Below are 14,642 nucleotides of genomic sequence, written 5' to 3' on the forward strand. Positions count from 1 at the left end.
AAGAACACTTCAGATGCGCCACTGGACCACAATCTCAGCCACTATATACATATGTGTGTTGGAAAAGGGCCACGGCATGTCTCCTTAGCTCACAGTAGATGAGATTCTTACACCTGCTGTGTGAGATACTTCCTCGACTTCCTCTTCCCAATTAGAACGAGACTAACAAACAGAACGCAACAGAGCCGACCGATTCCTCAACCCCGATATCGAAATAGCGGATCTGGAAAAACATCTCGAGTGGCCCCAAGCGTTCAATCTGTTCGGACGCCACAAGGTATCTGGCACAGAGAATGGAAGTACCGCCGTTGGTTGCCCCCCTCCCGTTTTTGGACACATCGATGTAGAATTTATACAATCCCCTGTTTTCAATTCACGCGTTTTATCCTTGCGGTCAACCTCGGGGACTCTGGCGCCTTGGTTCAGGCCTCCGTCGTCCCACGCTACGGTCTCAAGAAGGCTTTTTCAGATACCGTGACCACGCCTCCTACCTCCTATCCGAAGAGGACAGCAAGGAGGATCACGAGTTTCCCCTGGCCAAGGAAATCCAGACTCCCACGTGTCTTCCTCTACCTCGCCTTCCACCTTCCACTGCATCTCCTTCAGATACTGTAACCACACTTCTCACACCTCAAGCGTCCTCCGCTCCCCCTGCTCCAACGCTTCCTCATTCACCTCCTCCCTCCTGGTGCAGGTCCAACGAACCCCCCCTAAATCAAATCAAAACATACACCGGAAAATCTCACACCACGAACCAATACAAAAATCAAAACCCCTTAGTCCTATCCCGGTTCGCGCTTGTCTTCACCTTCACGTGTCTCCTTAACTCCAGATTGGCACTCAGGGCCTCCTGTGATCTACCAGAAGTTAGGTTCAGGAGGCTTGCCAGGAATGTTGCTGTTACGTGTCCTTCTCTCCCCGCCAATCTTTGGGACGCGGTGTTGAAGATTTACAGTCATACTACATTTCTGAGACGAAGATGAACCTGGGGGTAGCAACGGGTCACCATCCATTGAATACCTCTCATGACATAAATTATATTTCTTGTTTATAGAGCTAAGATGCCGTTGTAAGACTAAATAACCCGCCAAGAACGAAGACGGGAAGACCAGAAGACCCAAAACACCGTTGTACCAATAGCCATTTTGGGGCCGGCCAACAAAGACAGGACCTGCACCACGACACTTGGCTTCTTCCCCATCCTGAGGTTGTTCTATTTGCTCAATGGTTTCTTAGATATTTGCTGACTACCATTGTTCATAGACAGCAATACAGCCTTCCAAGTTTGTGAGAGACTTTCTTGCGTAGGAGGTAGATATGTTGGGCGGGCTCTCAGAACGTTGTACATAAAGGCCGTACGCCACTAGCAGTAACGGACTTCCTTTCCTGCCTCGAGCGTTTTTCTTCCCTCGAAGACACATTGTCCGCGGAGTGTCTTATATTTCTGAGGGTACTGGGTAAATAGTATAAAGGTAATCGTGGAGGCGTTGAGACTTTTCTTCGCCTGTTCGTTTCTCCCTATGTCGTCTCCGCGTGCTCTTGATAGTACACGTTTACTTTCCTGCCGAAACTCAGTACTCAGTCCTACAAAATGCCAAGCCTACTGTGGGATGTTCACTCCTGAGGAAGGAGACGTCGGAGCTATTACTGCACTCACAAAGTGCGTTATTTGTGGATGCTATGCAGCTTCACATCTTCACCCAGTCCAGGAGCGTGATAGTGTAAGCCCTTATCAGAATCTACTATTAATTAATATTGATAATATTTCCTCTCAGGCCCAAAATGTGGAGAATAAGCCAGAAAATATTTCAAGTGTTCGTATCTTTGCTTTGAATGTAAATTGTAATGCTCAATTCTTTTCCATGGTGCAGGATGCGTCTACTCAGCCTTCAGGGAGTTTCCCTGAAACTAAAAAAAGCCAACTACCATTTTCCAAGGTACGTTATTCACCTTTGGATTAGATTTGTTCATTTACTTTGATACCTAGGATGCGAAGCCCTTCCCTTCTGGTTCTGCAACTGCGAGTCGAATTTTTGGATCCCGTACAGATTCAAAGATTCCGGCAGAGAATTTTTCTGCCTCACCGTTTCGAGATCATGTGACTCGTCGTAAGGAACGACGGGACAATGCCCAGGCTGAGACTGATTCTACACTAGCCTCTTCCGAAGCTACAAGTGAAAGTAGAAAGAGGCGTTTTGAACCTGCGGAGATTGTGTGTTACGCCCTGCATACTTTTTCCATTTTTTGACTTTCTGGTATTGTCCTAGGAACGCAAAGAACGATTTGAAGATATCACTGGACGTGGACGGCCCAAAAAGAAAAAGAAACCACAGAAATCATCAACTGGCCCTATTCCTCGGGCTACTTCTTCAAAATCTTCGAAACAAGTGACGTTCCACATTGGTCTCTACGGTAAGACCAGTGATTTGGCCGCTGGAAAGGCCAAAAGACCAACTCCGGCAGAGTAAGCATTAATTGTTAATCTTGTTCATACGACCTGACATAAGTCTTGTTGTAGGTTCCAATTCATGCAGTACTCAGGCCGTATCCGGGCTGTCATCATCAACGAAAATGCTTCTCATGATGATATCTGTAACGCCATTGAATTGAAGTTTGACGAGCTTTTGCCAACTACAGATATTGCAAGATTTAGCCTCCTTCAGTGTGTTTTGAACGGTGGACAAGGAACTTTGGCAGCTCTAAGACCCTCCCCACTTACTTTGTTTACGGTTAAGGATCTTGAATTGTACGTCAACACTTATCTCTGACTGTTCACAAGGAATACCAATCTTCGTTATTAGTGCATGTCTATTCACTAGACCGAAAGGGATTCCAGCGAAAGCATATCCGAATTTCCTTTATATATCACTTCCAGCCGGTTCGGAAGATCTTGATAGCCTCAATCCTGAGGGAGATGTGAAGACAAATGGATCAAGTCAAAAATCGGTGCGCCTCATCTGTAGGCTTTATGTTTCCATGATGAACTCTTCCTACAGAAATCCAAAGCTAAGAGCAAGGCTCGCCAAGTCAACACTGAGAGCGACGAAGAAAGTGTACAAAGCGACTATGAATTTCCAGAGGCAAGTGCTCTGGCCTCAACGTACTGTGATGTTTCAATGTTTCCTTTTTAGGGGCTTTCTGGTAAAGGCGACGATGAAGATGACAATGAAGATGAAGATGACACGGCCAAGCAAAAAACTGAATTGGAGCAGGATGGGACTACGGTAAGCCCTATGTTTTGCTTGTTTTTGTCTCCATCAATTATCCAGAATCATAATCAGTCAGAGCCTTTGTCTTTGTGGACGGTCGAATTTGATTGCCTTGTCCGGATTCTCTACAACATGACGGGGGATAAAGGTTTTGAATATCCTTGGGTGTGTTTCCCAATAATTAAAGCTGAATTTGCACTGATAAGTCCTTGTTAGTGGACGCCGGTAACAAAGCACCATGAACAATACCGATCATTTGCTTCGACTGCTGCGCGGCTGAAATTATGGCTTCGACGTATTACCAAAAATGACTTGGATGATTTTGTTTTCCAGCACGTTGTTGGAATTATCCGCCATGATATTCTTACTGCTTGTGAAGGTCTTCAGGCTCTCTATGCTTCTCAATCATCATGGAGCTCGGCAGATCATCGCCAATTTCTTGATCTATTCTCTCTCGGACCCGGAGGCCTGGACCTTGTCGTTGAATGTCTCCAAATCCTCTATGATGAGTTCCAGGTTGTGGACCTGGGGATACTTACACGGCTTGCTCGTGACTACACAGATGTGTATGAGGGTGTCCGGCGTCTCCCAAAGATGCTATTATCTTTGGTTCACCTGTTTAGAGCTAAGAACTCACGATATTTATGGGATCCTAAAGATGGCTTTTCGGAGTTTTTGATTATACTGGGAAAGTATCGTGGCCAGTTACCGGTTTGTGTTTTGTGTTTTCCGTTCGCTATAATGCTGTTGGACTAAGTATCTGTGGCAGATCAGTGCGCCAGAATCTAAGTTTCATCTTGACTTGTCGCGCCTTGATCTCAATGGATTCTCTGTGTATGATATCCACGAGACTCTTGTGCAAGCTTTTGGTAGTGTCCATGACAGCGCCGAACTCCGTCCTGATGTGCTTTGCAGTGGCGAGCATGGTTTGGATGGGTTTCATTCAAACTTTATTACAGTTTTACTAGACTCCATGGACACAACGAGAAGAGAATACAAGAAGATCTATGATCTCTTTGGGGGTCTCTGCCAGGCTATTGCTGACAGACTTGTCTTCGACTTTGCAATGCGTACTTCATGTCCACCCACGGCGTCGGGACCCAAGAACACTTCAAGTGAGCGGGCACATTCTGCATCCACTTCCACTTCTGCATCCTCATCTTCAACTGCTGAACCAGCTCCTTCTGCATCCTCATCTTCAACAGCTGAACCAGCTCCTTCTGCCGCTGTTCCAGCATATAGTGCGCGTGTCAAGGCAGCCCAGACTTTTGCGAAACGTGTATCTGGTTTTACCTGGGCAAATTTTCTTCGAGACCTTCTTCGAGATTGGCCTCACCCACAACTATCAAAGCGGATTGATATTGTGTCTTTCCGTAAACTTCCTCTTCAAAAGCAATATCGGAAGTTATATCTTGTGAGACTCTGAATTTCTATCTTCTTCCCACTATTTATGGATGTTTTGCGATGATTTAGGTATACCACCCCGACGCCAATGTGAAAGAATCCTCAGATTGGAAGATGATCACATCGATTCTTGCCCAGGCTATTGGGACAGCCCGCAGTAATAATTGAATATTTCTGACATGTAGATATTGGTATTTTCTTTGTTCATGTAACAGCAGTTGAACTTCCTTAATCATCTTGATGTACATACTTCTTGGGGGCAGATAATAGATTTATTTGTCTTGTATGTCAGGTAGTTGAACATTGCAGCCACCGACAAGGTAGCCGCTGTATAGAATTTGAGCGCCTAAAATAGGCATTGCTTCTTCTTTACCCCGTCCATGGCTAGTCCTTCTCGGGATCATATCCACTACTTCTTTGCTGAAGCCCATGTCCTCACATCTGAAGCGAAATTTGTTATCAATGCACTACCAAATGCGGAAATGCGGGCGGTAGAGTCACTGGTTCATAAGCTTTATGCTGTTCGTAGTATATTACGGGACATTGACGACACCAACTCAAACCCGGATGAACTCGAACATCTTGGAGATTACGTAGAAAGTCTCATCCGTCCACTGGAGACTTTTGTTGACTCTCCTCCTCCTGCTCCATCCACCAAAATTCCAATACATCACACAGGTCAACGGGGACGTCCAGCCTATGTACTTGATCTTGATCGTGCAATTCTCCTTCACAATCTCGGGCTATCCTGGGAGTCAATTGCTCATGCAATGGGGTGCACAAGGCAAACCATCTACAACCATCTTGAAAAGGCTGGCCTCTATAATGCCAAGGAAGTTCCTCATACATCTATATCAGATACTGATCTCGATGAGAAAATTGCCTCTATTGCTGATGAGCATCCATTCATAGGCTCTGCCATTGCCTTAGGTCATCTCAAGAGTCGGTGGAACATTCATGTTCCTATTAGACGTGTTCAAGACAGTTTTCGTCGAGTTGACGCACTTGGAGTTTTATTGCGGTGAGCATGCCATATCCTGGTCTGAATATGTATATACTTAATAATTTTCAAGGTGGGGAAATCTTATCAAGCGCAGAATCTATAAAGTTCGAGGGGCAAATGCACTCTGGCATCAAGACGGAAATGAAAAGCTACGGCCGTGGGGCTTCTGGATTCATGGCTGTGTTGACGGTCACTCGAGACTCATCATCTACCTTGAATGTTGCTCAAATAAGAGTGCGGATACTGTGTTGGGTCTTTTTCAGAATGCTATTGCGACATTTGGATGGCCAAGCCGAGTTAGAGGTGATTTTGGCACAGAAAACAATGGCATTGAGATGATGATGGTCAATCATTGGGGTGCAGCTCATAAAGCCTATATACGTGGACGGTACGAAGATTCCTAATGTGATTCATATCAAGCTGAGCGGTAGTTCATCCAGATCTACACACAATGTGCGGATTGAGCGACTCTGGCGTGATATCCGAAAGGACACGCTGGAAGCTTACCGAAAGATATTCAGGTATCTTGAAGACAACGAGTTGTTAGACATGTCAGACAACATACAACGTCTTTGTTTATATGTTGTATTTCACCCACGCATTCAGCAATCCCTGCGACGAACAGCGGACGCTTGGAACCACCATCAAATACGCACGGCAGGCCATAAAACTCCGATTGCCCTCTACGAGTTGAGCCGAGAGCATGCAAAAACACGGGGTTATTGGACAGGGGATCCAGGAGATAATGTAGAAACAGCCTCCCATCCCTCATATGGTCTTGAAGACGAGCTGGAGCAAGGAGCCCCGGGTGATCATCAGGTGTCGGAAGAAGATAGCGATGATATTAGGGTCAATGAGAATGAGGACATCACTGATGTACACAGTATTCTAACAGGTATGGGCTTTGATATTGAACAAGAGGATGGGAACTGGGGAATTGAAGTATATTGTGAAGCTGTACTAAAATTGAAAGTCTATGTAGAGGCGCAATTGTAATTGATCATGAGCCCCACATTCGTAAAACGTATACGTACGCAGAGGCAGCGCTTGCCAGTGCGTTGGCTAGCGCTCAAAAAAGCCGAAATGATGGCTGAATGTACTCAGCTTATGCATAAATGTCACTTGCTTAAATTTAGCGACAATACAACTTCCATATCCAAAACATACTATTCAAGAACCTTATCAACTTGCTTGAAGAGTTTTGAGGTAATGGCTCAACTTGCGTATTTACCAAGAACCTTATCAACTTGCTTGAAGAGTTTTGAGGTAATGGCTCAACTTGCGTATTTACCAGCCGATCTGATTTATTTTACAGTATTATGCCCATAATATATTCATTCTGAGCTTTCAATCATTCAACTGACGAATTTTTGTACGTAGTGTGCGTACTTTTACATCAATAGTATCACCAGGGGACTTATTTCTATTTTCAGACTCTCATTGCGAGAAGAGAATTGAGCGCTTCAATAGCGTTCCCGTCGCTTGTGGTCTTCGATTCTTTCAGGAATCAAATTCAGCTTGCCTTCATACGTGGTACTGAATGCGTCACTGCGAAAGTATCTATGGACAGGATTCATAAGTTCCTGCAAAGTGTGAGTTCGGCTGAGGACCCAATGCTGACGCTGACTCTCGAGTCAACATTCAGACAGAGTTACTGGATTCATTTGAGAGTAGTGGTACTACGGTCCAAGTCTCCAACGAAGAATATTCAGATAAAATCGGCTTCCATAACGCATCGTTTACCTGGTCAAAATCCACAGACGGAACGGCTACCCTTTCTCGGAATTTCGTTCTCACCGTTACAGGAGACCTCCATTTCAAACCGAACGCATTGAATCTTGTAGTTGGGCCGACTGGTTCCGGAAAAACGTCTCTTTTGCTGGCATTACTTGGTGAGGCTGTCTCGGTAAATCCGACAGTATTCGTCCTTACGTTAGTGCAGGTGAAATGCATTTCGCTCCCATGAGTGATGACGCCTGGTTCAATCTTCCTCGCAGTGGTGGAATAGCATATGCGGCACAAGAATCCTGGGTGCTCAACGAAACCATCAGAGTGGGTGTTATTCAATACTCTTCAGTGTATGCTGATCGACCATAGGACAATATCCTCTTTGGCTTGCCGTACGATGAAGATCGCTATGAAAAAGTTATCAAGCAATGTGCTCTGGAACGGGACTTGACTCTATTCGCTGCCGGAGACCAGACTGAGATTGGGGAGAAGGGCCTTACATTAAGTGGAGGTCAGAAAGCCCGGTTAACTCTTGCCAGAGCTGTGTACTCTAAATCCAGCATTCTCCTTCTTGATGACACAATGGCCGCTCTGGAGTATGTCTATCACTTCTCCGACATCGGACAACCCGTGCGGTTAATAAACGTTCATTCATAGTGTCCATACATCCAAGTGGATAGTCGACGAATGCCTTTCCGGTGATCTGCTTCAAGATAGGACTGTGATCATGGTGGTACGCGGTAGCCTTATATCCAACGTTTCAAAGAATTGATTTTTCAATACAGTCCCATAATGTTGCCCTATTGTCACCGTTGGTTCAATGTTACATCACGATGAAAGATGGAATCGCAACTCATAGTAACGACGTCAAGGCATATCTCGACTCTAGCCAAGAATTATTGGAACGACTTGAGGACCGGGTAGACTCGGACGCGAAGGAGGAGAAGGAGGTTCATTCATCGAACGGTAAGCTCATCGTATCGGAAGAAGTACACAAAGGTACTGGCGCTAGTTGGGCGGCTAGTAAGCATGAATAATTTATTAGTCAGCGTCGATGCTCACCCAATTAGTCAACCTATACATCACTGGCTTAGGAGGAAAACATCCCTTCATCTTCTTTATCACTTTCTTTTCGTGCCTTGCTGCTTCTCATCTAGTCGGAGTCGTGCAAATTTGGTATCTGGGATACTGGGCGTCCCAGTATAATGATTACCCGCCTGCTGAATTCTCATCTTTATAGCAAGTTCCTGTTATCTTAGTAGCGGCACCTCACTAATGAATGTATTCACAGCTATCTTGCTGAATATGGTGAAAAACCAATGTGAACCTCGACTTCTCAGACTAACATTTTATCCAGGATTAATTTTCTTGATATGGCTGATCCTCATCTCCTTGGCCCACGTCGAATTCATCATGGCTTCAGTGGGAGCATCTGAACTCATACATCATCAGCTTGTGGAGTCTGTGTTAGCGGCGACTTTCAGGTAGGCAAAGTATCATAATCACACGTACAAAACACTTACATATAATTATCTAGGTGGCTTGATGAGACACCTGTGTCTCGAATTATCACTCGGTCTACGCAAGACATTGGTTCTGGTGAGTCCACATCCTTCAATCTATTCAGTATATGCGTTGATTGTTGTATTACAGTTGACTTTGCCCTACCTATAATAGCAAGCCGTGTTTGTGATATCTCCGTCAGCTTGCTATTCAAAATAGGCGCAGTGGTCATCTTCACCCCCACGTTTTTGCTTCCTAGCATCGTCCTCGTTGCTCTGGGAACGTGGGTCGGCAGTCTCTACCTGAAGGCTCAATCTTCCGTAAAACGAGAAATGTCGATTGCCAAAGCTCCGGTTATAGGACTGTAAGCCGAATTTCCTTGGTAATTTTCAAAGAATCGGGTTGACCTTACATTTTGCCAGGATGGGTATCGTGTCAACCGGAATCGGTATGTTCATAGATAAATGGACTGTAGTGGCAACATCAGTCATTGATTTTGAATTTTAGTCTCAGTCCGAGCTTATTCTGCTCAAGATCAATTTGCCGATCTTTTAATGACGCGCATTGATCATTATTCTCGTTCGGCGAGGGTTTTCCATAACCTCCAACGTTGGATGGCCATTCGAACCGAAACACTCGCTGGAATCTTCAGCGCGGGTTTGGCATGGTACCTTGTTTACTTCACGAACTCCAATGCTTCCGCTACTGGCTTCTTGTTGAATCTCGCAGGTAAAGATTATTTCTCCACTTGTCCTTAATTTTTTAATATTTTGCATGGCGTTTTAAGTCACGTTCAGCGGTGGAATAGTATGGTGGGTGATAGCAGTGAATGGCTTGGAAGCCGAAAGTGAGCTTTTATCCCTTCCTTCCTGTGCTCACCTCATGTATTTTTTGAAGGCAACTGGTGGGTATACGATCTCAATAATGTTTTTCAGCTCATCCACCTGTGCATAGTCTTGAACGCCTCGAAAGCTATCTTCAAATTGACCAAGAGGCGCGTCTAAACGATGGTCGTATACCCCCAGCTCATTGGCCATCCAGTGGCGAGTTGCGCGTGGAGAATCTTAGCGCAAAGTATGCACCAGATGACCCTGAAGTCTTACATGGGCTATCATTTCATATTAAGTCGGGGGAGCGTATCGGTGTTGGTAAGAGATTATTTAGTTACCATTCACAACATTGTTGATTCCATTGCAACAAGTTGGTCGCACTGGGTCTGGAAAGGTCTGTCAATATTGCACCTCATTGTAGATCAGGGATGTTATTCATTTTGATGATAGAGCACACTAACTCTAGCACTATTGAGATGCATACTCACCAGAGGAGATGTCTTTTACGACGGAATTTTGACGTCTACACTCAATCTGGATTCATTACGTTCCCAGATTACTATCATTCCACAAACAGTCTGTTTCTGCAATTCGTGATTCATGACCACTAACCTCACATTTTTGACAGCCTGAACTTATTTCTGGAAATCTGAGGCAAAATCTAGATCCCTTTGAGGAACATGCAGACTATGTACTGAATGATGCATTGAAATCGGCTGGCCTGGTCTCCCTTCAAGAAGATTTAGAAAATGAAGACAAAGTCAATTTGGATACGCCTATCTCCAGCGGAGGAGCAAACCTTTCAGTAGGCCAACGTCAGATCATTGCGTTGGCCAGGGCAATTGTAAGACAAAGCAAATTGTTAATACTGGATGAAGGTGATTTGTATATCTTTTCGATTCACACTGTGCCTGACGCTTGCTTTCGTTTTCGTCTGTTTTCCTCAGCTACATCCGCGATCGGTTTGTGGTCCAACACCTCCTGGATCCTAGTAGGACCTGACACTAAAGGTTGTGCTTAGATTACAAAACAGATGCAATTATTCAAGAGTCTCTTCGAAACGAGTATAAGGCACGAGGTGGAGATGCCACAATAATCACGATAGCCCACCGTCTACAGACCGTCATGGATGCAAGTCGAATTGTAAGTCTCGAATGAACTTTTACTGCAGTTTATTTATGCCTTCGCAGATGGTACTAGATGCAGGTCGCATTGTATGTATTCACTGTCTTGTGTCTTATTGGCCACTTGTTCACTGTTTCTTAGGTCGAATTTGACTCGCCGAAGGCGTTACTTCAAAAAAGTACCGGTCACTTCCGCACTATGGTAGACAACGCCAATGACAGATTAACATTGTTAGCAATGGTTCAGGATTAGATTGATTGATACATTGTGTGTAAACCTGGTCCAACGCTGGTCGTAATAATGGAGAGGGTGAACCAATTATCTTATCCAGCTATCAGAGATTGCATCTCCAGGCTTCAATCTTCTCATGGCGGAAATCATTTTTTTGGTCTGGCTCATCTACATAGTTTGAACCAATGACCTAGTAGCTTAAGTAGCGGTCTGAATTACAGAGGAAAAGGGAAGTAAAGGAAGGAAAGTTTAGTACATGGCTTAGTCCAACAGTTGAACGTTCTGGACCTTAGAACGCCCAGCTCGACATTTCAGTTTTGTCACTTAGTCCAGCGTCGAATCCTCCGCATATTTGTGAGATACCGACTTCTCCATTTCAACATCACTTTCCAAATATTAGCCCAATGTTAATCGTCGTATTTTCCTTTTCCGTTTGCGAAGTTGTTGCTGACTTTCGTCAAGAGAAATTCCCCGTACACCGTTGGCTTGTATTCTTTGACCTTTCGCGCATTCCCTGGAAGCGTTGTCGTTTCCTGTTGTTGTATCCGAAGGGCAGCTTCCAAAGGTTTGATCAGCGCGTCGAAATTCGGTTCGAAGAAGAATGGAATTCTGTAGTAAACAATGAATGTCAGTACTATAACTAGTACGTAATTATAAAATTTTGCAACTCACGAAACCCTGTACGAAGTTTTCCTTGAGATACTGGGAAAGAATCAAAAGGAATATTCTCACCGATAGTTGATACCTCTGTGAACGACACGATGGAGAGTGGAATTGTATAACCCATTAGACCAAATCTCCCCTAAGGACAATGTTTCCAAATGAATCGCAAAAGATCTTCCTTGAAAGCTTACACACTGTATATACATTAGTGGAAGACAATTAAAACTTTGAACGTATCCAAGAGGCTCACTTTCTCCAATATTACAGACCACACAGCCTAGTTTGGGATCCGCGTTTATCCAAACCCCTTCTTCGTCGCCCTGTTCTATAGGCAAGCCAGAGAGATCGGGGCCGACTTCAGAGCGCCGGAGAAAGACCTGTAAGGCTCCGAGGGTAGGATCCGCATACAGGAATCTGTACTCCGTTCAAGAGTGAGATATTAGAGCACTAGTAAGCGTACGTTAAGCATCCATAGTCTCTGTATTGACGGTAATTATGATTATCAGTCAGATTGTAAAGGAGTAGAAAGAAGGAACCAACGAACTTGTGAGCGCCACATGAAAAGCCATCATAATCATTCGGAAGTGGTGGATATCCTGTCGATGGGAATTAATTAGTAACAATCCAGATGTAGGGTAAGCCCAAGCACTCAAGACCTATAGCTCTCATAACCCAAAAGCTATCATCGACCTCAGTGCGGAGCTCCTGCCATTCGTCTGGAGTCATTCCCAACCCGACCGCCATCCTGAGATACGAAACGGATTGTTCAAATCGTACGAATAATCTAGGAATCTGAGAGGGACTCACGCCTCCATGACAATCAAGCCCAGCATCTTCATCTTTTCGACCCAGGTTTCGTATCGTTCCCTGAATAGAGGCACCGTCGGCCATTGATTCTCTCCCCAAAGTGGTTTGGTCTTATCGGGATTGTCTACTGGTCGATAAAAGTCGATACCCTCGTGGTTATCGGCCTTGCCATTGGTAACATTCTCTTTGAGCCTGGCATAACCTGCGCCACGATATCGTATCAATACCGCTCACCCTCATCGCTACTGAGTCAAAGCTCAAATCCCTTGAGAGACGTACCTCGTGCGTAATCCTGATTGCTCAACGCAAGTTTGTCTTTGTCCTCTTGCGAAGAATGAAAGAATCGTCGTGCCAGTTCAGTCAATTCTTCAGGTTCTCTGGGATCAGAGATCGCAGAGATATCGAGATAAAAAAAACCAAAATCTCGACATGCAGCGTGGACAGCTGCTGATACGGTGGCTCTTTGGATTTCAACCTCAGGAGATGGTTGCAGGAAGTAAGGTGTGATGTTGATTATTGGTAATGAAAGTTGGGCATTGCGTAAGGACGTCTTCGAGGTCATGATGGGTGAAGACGAACGGACGTTATCTTATCTCGGGTTTCAAATTGGGAAATCAGAAACTGAACTAGCAGGAACTAGCCATCAAGATACTATTAAAGTAAATGCAATAATACGTCCATAACGAAGTTAATCTGGCGACTCCTGAGCGTATATCGTGCGTCCGGGAACATGTGCAGGTCCCTGCAAAAAACCACTCGCAGGTCCAGTGAACGCACTCTGGAACGGTGTTTCTACAAGAGGCACAGCAGACGCGGAAGGTTGTGGAGAGATGCTACTACTATTCGTAGAGGTTGAATTTACACCGTGTGGATTGCCTATTTCATGTTCTGCTTGTAGCGGGTTCTGATGGACTGTTTCATGCGTGATTGGTTCTGTCCAATGTGTCCAGGGGCGAGCGTCGAGGACGTTGGACCCGGATGAGGGCCCTTCCCAGCTCAAGACTTGTCCACCCCGATTATTGCCATTAACCATGCTTACGCTTGTATTAAGTTCTTTCCGACCGCTCGTACTACCATTGATCTTTTCTTTTCCGTTGACAGCAGAATGTTTGGGTTTTGGTTTGAAAGAAGAGGCCTTTGTCGGGTTAGGTGCTGAAGCGGATCTCGGAAACGGCATTGGAGCCGCGTCATTGAACGACGAATCTTTCAGAGCCGCTTCTCGGAGTTCAAGAGCTTCGGAAAGTGGGACAGGGTATGGTATGATATCTACAGCGCCTCAGTTTGCAGGAAGAAACAACGAGCATTAACGTATACCTTGAAGGAACATGAATTCTTGGTATTGTCGCGTAGTGTCAGCTGTTGAAGACGGTCATGAGTTTAGTCCAGCTAAAAAAACACCATTGTGTTTACCCATGTCGCGATAGTTAATCGCGCTCCTTCTAGCAGAGTTGGCCTGTCTATGGCCACCTTGTGTAAGCCTTTTGATGAATTCTTCCTAAACCAGGTGTTTAGACTGCAATAAATTAACTAAGGTGGAACTCACCGTAGCAATCGACAAGACGTGTAAGCCTTCCTTAGATACCGAGAGATTCCCCATAACCCCTGGACCACCAGTTAAAGATGATATTTACCGATAAAGTACGTCTTCATGGACTTACCATCTGCTTGTAGAATATTTTCAATTTTCACTCCAGGCAGCAAAGTTGTTCCTGGAGCACGGCGGTAATGCCTTGGGGCACTTCCGGAGGCAGCTTCCTGAGTGATATCCTCTTCTTCCTGATCTTCTTCCGATGCCAGCTGGTCAATCTCCTCTTCTTCCTCCTCTTCCCCAGCTTCCTCTTCCGAAAACCCGTTCTTTTCAGCGAGTTTCCAAAGCGGATTCGCTCCCGACGGTGGTTCCAATGTTAAAGACGAGGGTCCGGACGATATGGACATGATGAGGGTTAGTGTACAGCGGAGATGCAAGGATATCGATACACTTGATAGAGAAACAAATAGTACAAGTCGCGGAACGAGCTTACTAGGCTGAGTTGGAACCTGTTGGAACGCGGCTTCCGGTCCCGCTCCGGAACAAACACAGCTCAATAATCCAGCAACAGTTCATTGAATCATTTTACTGAGTTCATTGTTGTCACCCAT

At 45.1% G+C, this 14,642-nt stretch overlaps 6 protein-coding genes across 6 annotated transcripts; 4 read left to right on the forward strand and 2 right to left on the reverse strand.

The window, feature by feature from the left end:
* Window positions 1-1,520: 1,520 nt before the first annotated feature.
* On the forward strand, window positions 1,521-4,781 carry C8R40DRAFT_1168009 (uncharacterized protein; the record flags this gene model as incomplete). Its single annotated transcript, XM_046231122.1, has 13 exons — window positions 1,521-1,721; window positions 1,776-1,814; window positions 1,872-1,937; window positions 1,988-2,212; window positions 2,268-2,464; window positions 2,519-2,746; window positions 2,802-2,946; window positions 2,997-3,053; window positions 3,132-3,224; window positions 3,282-3,374; window positions 3,426-3,920; window positions 3,979-4,623; window positions 4,683-4,781. 13 exons carry the CDS (start codon window positions 1,521-1,523, stop codon window positions 4,779-4,781), a joined length of 2,583 nt encoding a protein of 860 aa, XP_046089046.1.
* A 212-nt stretch (window positions 4,782-4,993) lies between these two features.
* Window positions 4,994-6,612, forward strand: C8R40DRAFT_1038996 (uncharacterized protein; the record flags this gene model as incomplete). The annotated part of the gene is made up of 2 exons (XM_046223791.1): window positions 4,994-5,206; window positions 6,082-6,612. The coding sequence occupies 2 exons, from the start codon at window positions 4,994-4,996 to the stop codon at window positions 6,610-6,612; spliced, it is 744 nt and encodes a 247-aa protein (XP_046089047.1).
* Window positions 6,613-7,563: 951 nt separating this feature from the next.
* On the forward strand, window positions 7,564-8,001 carry C8R40DRAFT_1159399 (P-loop containing nucleoside triphosphate hydrolase protein; the record flags this gene model as incomplete). Its single annotated transcript, XM_046229874.1, has 2 exons — window positions 7,564-7,668; window positions 7,714-8,001. The coding sequence occupies 2 exons, from the start codon at window positions 7,564-7,566 to the stop codon at window positions 7,999-8,001; spliced, it is 393 nt and encodes a 130-aa protein (XP_046089048.1).
* A 756-nt stretch (window positions 8,002-8,757) lies between these two features.
* C8R40DRAFT_1168011 (P-loop containing nucleoside triphosphate hydrolase protein) lies at window positions 8,758-11,054 on the forward strand (the record flags this gene model as incomplete). Its single annotated transcript, XM_046231123.1, has 15 exons — window positions 8,758-8,828; window positions 8,882-8,943; window positions 8,998-9,211; window positions 9,270-9,295; window positions 9,355-9,576; window positions 9,635-9,694; window positions 9,745-9,751; window positions 9,802-9,995; window positions 10,049-10,071; window positions 10,128-10,253; window positions 10,306-10,555; window positions 10,625-10,639; window positions 10,699-10,820; window positions 10,868-10,891; window positions 10,944-11,054. 15 exons carry the CDS (start codon window positions 8,758-8,760, stop codon window positions 11,052-11,054), a joined length of 1,527 nt encoding a protein of 508 aa, XP_046089049.1.
* A 386-nt stretch (window positions 11,055-11,440) lies between these two features.
* C8R40DRAFT_1039115 (uncharacterized protein) lies at window positions 11,441-13,065 on the reverse strand (the record flags this gene model as incomplete). Its single annotated transcript, XM_046223801.1, has 8 exons — window positions 11,441-11,642; window positions 11,766-11,835; window positions 11,947-12,110; window positions 12,157-12,174; window positions 12,241-12,292; window positions 12,353-12,441; window positions 12,504-12,705; window positions 12,783-13,065. The coding sequence occupies 8 exons, from the start codon at window positions 13,063-13,065 to the stop codon at window positions 11,441-11,443; spliced, it is 1,080 nt and encodes a 359-aa protein (XP_046089050.1).
* Window positions 13,066-13,096: 31 nt separating this feature from the next.
* C8R40DRAFT_1235545 (uncharacterized protein) lies at window positions 13,097-14,573 on the reverse strand. Its single transcript, XM_046233388.1, has 5 exons — window positions 14,162-14,573; window positions 14,047-14,105; window positions 13,914-13,998; window positions 13,818-13,859; window positions 13,097-13,769 (listed from the first exon to the last, which is right to left on the reverse strand). The coding sequence occupies exons 1-5, from the start codon at window positions 14,436-14,438 to the stop codon at window positions 13,192-13,194; spliced, it is 1,041 nt and encodes a 346-aa protein (XP_046089051.1). The 5' UTR covers window positions 14,439-14,573; the 3' UTR covers window positions 13,097-13,191.
* Between the last annotated feature and the right edge of the window lie 69 nt (window positions 14,574-14,642).

The sequence above is a fragment of the Lentinula edodes genome, assembly GCF_021015755.1.
Source record: "Lentinula edodes strain Le(Bin) 0899 ss11 chromosome Unknown C8R40scaffold_8, whole genome shotgun sequence".
In the NCBI taxonomy this organism is placed as follows: Eukaryota; Fungi; Basidiomycota; class Agaricomycetes; order Agaricales; family Omphalotaceae; genus Lentinula; species Lentinula edodes.

Coding starts and splice junctions, on each gene's coding strand:
- C8R40DRAFT_1235545 (XM_046233388.1), bottom strand. CDS start 14,438: ATGTCCATATCGTCCGGACCCTCGTCTTTAACATTGGAACCACCGTCG. Junction 13,999..14,046: donor ACGTCTTGTCGATTGCTACG/GTGAGTTCCACC, acceptor CACCTGGTTTAG/GAAGAATTCATCAAAAGGCT. Junction 13,770..13,817: donor AGAATTCATGTTCCTTCAAG/GTATACGTTAAT, acceptor GAGGCGCTGTAG/ATATCATACCATACCCTGTC.